Source organism: Trachymyrmex cornetzi, unplaced genomic scaffold (genome assembly GCF_001594075.2).
Source record: "Trachymyrmex cornetzi isolate Tcor2-1 unplaced genomic scaffold, Tcor1.1 scaffold1465, whole genome shotgun sequence".
Taxonomy (NCBI): domain Eukaryota; kingdom Metazoa; phylum Arthropoda; class Insecta; order Hymenoptera; family Formicidae; genus Trachymyrmex; species Trachymyrmex cornetzi.
The window spans coordinates 21,983-26,265 of record NW_017296054.1 but is presented as its reverse complement, the minus strand read 5'-3'; the positions used below and the strand labels follow the sequence as shown (position 1 = coordinate 26,265).

Here is a 4,283-nt window from a genome sequence, read left to right as displayed (position 1 = left end):
TCGATGAGAAGTTAGCACCCCATTTTTAAAAAATTGTTTAAAAATACTTATTAAGCGGAACTCTTGTTATAAATTATATAGAACTCTTTGTCTCGTCAAAAAGAAACGGGAACTCTATTCAGAACTCCTGAGTACTATAGTTGGGGTGCTAACTTCACATACCCGTTTCATTCATAATTGTCGCACGACTGAGTCTAGATACAAGGGGCATTTGTCTATTAAGGAGCTTGACTCTGCTATACTGTCATTGTCTAAGATGGTTCAATCACATGCATTCGCTGCTGATCTTAAATGCTTGTGCAATCGAGAACAGCTTCCTAAAACAAGCAAGTTTTTATCTCTAAATCCCTTTTTAGACGAGCATGGAATCATTCGCGTGGGCGGTAGGCTCCAGCATGCTGACTTGCCCTATTCAGTGAAACACCAAATAGTGTTACCATCCAAGCATCCATTTACTAAGTTGTTAATAAAGCACGAGCACACTAAGCTTCTTCACGCAGGAGCACAAATGACGTTGACCTCCATACGTCAAAGGTTCTGGCCGTTGAACGGGAGGAATACTGTTCATCTTATCGTTAGAAACTGTATAGCATGTTTTAGGATGAATCCTCCAATGATCCAGCCCCTCATGGGCAATTTACCAAGGCATAAAGTTCAAGCCTCACGAGTCTTTGCGAATATTGGGATTGATTTTTGTGGTCCTTTTCAATTACGTGAGAGCAAACGACGAAACTCAAGGACGGTGAAATCTTATGTCGCAATTTTCGTGTGTTTGGCGGCAACTAAGGCCGTGCACATTGAAATGACATTTGATTTATCAGCCGAAGAGTTCATACATACCCTCAAACGCTTCATTGGACGCAGAGGCAAGCCGAGTCACATTTTTTCGGACAAACTTCACGGGAGCAGACCGAGAGCTAAGTGAGCTACGTGACATGTTTTTAAGAGAAAGACACACGATAGTGCAAGAATCAGTTTCTGAAGGCATTCAGTGGCACTTCATACCACCTAGAGCTCCCAATTTTGGAGGAATTTGGGAAGCATCCGTAAGGTCATTCAAGACGCATTTCAAAAGGGTAGTTGGCACTGCCATATTAACAATAGACGAGATGTAAACACTCTCCATACAAATAGAGGCCATCCTAAATTCTCGTCCCATAACAACTCTGTCCAATGATCCCAATGATTTGTCCTACCTATCCCCTGGGCACTTTCTCATTGGAGACACACCGGTATACCAGAACCGACTTTAACTGAGATCCAGGAATGTAGGCTGACCAAATTGCAACGAACGGAACAGATGCGGCAGTATCTTTGGAATCGATGGTCCAAAGATTACCTCAACCAATTGCAACAGCGCACCAAGTGGAAAACTAAGGGAATTGATCTCAAACCTGGAGACATGGTTCTCATCCGAGAGGACAATATTCCACCATTGTGCTGGCCCATGGGCAGAGTAATGGAGACTCACCCTGGTGACGACGGTGCGGTCAGGGTGGTGACTCTCAAAACCATGAGAGGGCTTTTCAAGAGGCCTGTCAATCGGCTAAGTTTGCTCCCTATGGAGCCTTGATTATCAACTATGTCGATTCACATTCTGCCTTATACATATATTGTTTGGTATTTTAATCAGCATTATGACATAGTTTGTTTCAGATTTTTTTTATATTGAGATTTGCCAAGGAGCAACTTGCTTATTCAAGATAATAAATCGTTTCATATTGGAAGGATTGACCTTCCAAGGCGGGCGGCGTGTTAAGGCCATGTTGCATTCATTTTCCTGCTCCTGCGCCATTTTATGATACCACCAATCAACTTGCGTGCGTGCAGAAAGTCGTAGCGCTGGTGTAGAAAGAGTTCGGCGGTCAGCGCCATGAAGAGTTCTCCCATCAGTAGTCGTTTTTGTTTTAGTTTTCGTCACACAAACACACGTTATTTTGTATATCGCGCAGCAAGCAAGTTTGTAAGCAAATAAAGTTGTAGTCATCTTCGACAAAGGGAAGAGAGACAGCGTGAGTTATTTTACCTCGCGTATCCTACAATGATGATATTTTAATTTTTCTTGAAACTATTTAAATAAAATGTTGTTTTATTTTATATATATTAATTCATTCTTTATTCAAAAAATTTGAACAAAAAGAAAAAGAAATTCGCTCGCTGTTACAATTAATAAAACTTACAAAAATTATGAGATTGAAATTAACTTGGAATTAAATTATCCCCCAAAAAAAAAATAATTATATATATAATGGAAACAATAAATACTTATATATTAATCAATATTTACCGAAAAATTATTTTATTAATAATTTTATTAACAATTATTAATTTTTAACCATAACGAATTATAACAAACACAACGCGTATATCACTGCGCGTGCTAACTTACCAAAGCACTGCCGTGTCTTCTGATTTTAGTCTAGTACTTTTCCGAGATTCCGTTTTCCGAAATCCGACTGTCATGGGACAGCACCCTAAGTTGAAATTGAAGTTGTGTTCGTGCTAAGGTATGATATTATGTTATAATATGATATTACATTATTGTAATTAATGTTATAACAATAACATTGTTTAGTTTCAATGTTTCTAATAATAGCTATGCAATGACATTTTGATGTTTAAAAAAAAAATTCTTTAAATGTAAAAATTTAATTTAAAAAAATGTTTTAAATAAATAAATGAATCAGAATATTATAAAATATAAGTAATTTAAGTTCGAACATAGTTATATATAAAAACTTCAAAAACAGGGCGAATGAGAGTCAGCGTGGTAATTAATACGCAATCTTACTTCTTCAATCCAAAAAAATTGATTCCATATATAGTACGTTTCAGTTCACTTTGGAACCATCTTCAGCCAAATAAATTTAAAATAGCAATCCCTTAATGTCAAGGATAATCACCATCAGATTAGCAGATTTGATGTTATAATCTATTCGAAAATTAAAATTACCTTATAAAAACCTTAGAAAAAATTTTTCTCATTGAACAATTTCAAAATTAATCATAAAACTGGTGACTCACCACATGACAACCAAGGAATTCGTATAAACATTGGATCAACTAATTACAATTAATATTTAATATAAAGTATCGAGTTAAGAAACATGTTGATCGCAGCACGAACAGCACATGAATAATATACTTAATATAATCGGAAAGACATGTCAGGTCAAATACAAAAATAAAAAGAATCAAGGAAATAAAAATAACTTAGTTCCACAACATTTATATCATATAGATAATCGGAGGACAAATCTATTTCACTTTAAATCGGTTCAAAAATTTAATTACTTTAAACAACAATTTACACGTAGAATGCTAGAGTTAGAGTTGGGTGATGCGTATAGATCTATCGATTTTGCTCATTGTCAGATTTCTCATGTTCGAAGACAGATTCTTAAGCATGTTCCTTTAAGCATTTGTAATTCTTTTTTTGAAAGGCAAGAAGTTACATTTAGAGAAAATTTGAATAAGAGTGTCGTAAATATGGAAAAGAAGTTAAATTGGTTAAGAAATAAACAGAAAAAGAAATTTTTTAATAACATTGTTCCAATTAAATATTATTGTAATGCTGGACGAGATTTAAACAATGATTCAAGAGAGATCGATGATGAAGTCGAGGGGATTGACTCTCACTTTTCTTTTCATAATTTCAATGGCACGTCTAAACAAAATAATTTAATTAAAATTGACATTGATGCGAAAAAATTCGCATCTCTCGTTTAACACTGAGTGAACAACAAAGATAATACGATACGCGGAGGCACTCGGGTGATGTTTCTGAACGCAGTCTGGTTCTAGTCTTCTTGATGTAAACGTAGCCACTACCATCTATTGTATGGGCCGTGGCTTAAGGGCTGCCGCACACACCTTCCATAACAATAACCATAAGAATCAGCCAATCAGAATTACGAGTTCAAAAGAATTCTCGACTGTGATTGGTTAATTCTTATGGTACGTCTTATGATTATTGTTACGGAAGATGTGTGCGGCAGCCCTAAATGCAGGGTGTAAACATAGCCTTTCACTACGTCGTGTGGTCGCGTCGTAAGCGTTCTGCCCAAGGATGCCAATTCGAGGACGGTTTACGACATCGCGATCAACGCCATCAGTCGGCGGTCTAGCGCAACCAGTAGCTACACATCTAAGTATGAGTCGTATATGTGTCACATAAATTTTTTATTTTTAAAAGAAGAGAATCGCGATCAAAGAAATTACTGGAAGAAAGAGCTTACGCAGTATTATGCAATTCCTCGAGTTGACGAAAACATCGACATTTT

The 4,283-nt window shown here is 36.4% G+C and overlaps 2 protein-coding genes across 2 annotated transcripts; both read left to right on the top strand.

The window, feature by feature from the left end:
- The first annotated feature begins 256 nt into the window (after window positions 1–256).
- Window positions 257–925, top strand: LOC108757560 (uncharacterized). The gene has a single exon (XM_018502021.1). The coding sequence runs from the start codon at window positions 257–259 to the stop codon at window positions 923–925; it is 669 nt and encodes a 222-aa protein (XP_018357523.1).
- A 10-nt stretch (window positions 926–935) lies between these two features.
- On the top strand, window positions 936–1,573 carry LOC108757559 (uncharacterized). Its single transcript, XM_018502020.1, has 2 exons — window positions 936–1,111; window positions 1,225–1,573. Exons 1-2 carry the CDS (start codon window positions 936–938, stop codon window positions 1,571–1,573), a joined length of 525 nt encoding a protein of 174 aa, XP_018357522.1.
- Window positions 1,574–4,283: the final 2,710 nt, after the last annotated feature.

Coding starts and splice junctions, on each gene's coding strand:
- LOC108757560 (XM_018502021.1), top strand. CDS start 257: ATGGTTCAATCACATGCATTCGCTGCTGATCTTAAATGCTTGTGCAAT.
- LOC108757559 (XM_018502020.1), top strand. CDS start 936: ATGTTTTTAAGAGAAAGACACACGATAGTGCAAGAATCAGTTTCTGAA. Junction 1,112..1,224: donor ATATTAACAATAGACGAGAT/GTAAACACTCTC, acceptor TTCTCATTGGAG/ACACACCGGTATACCAGAAC.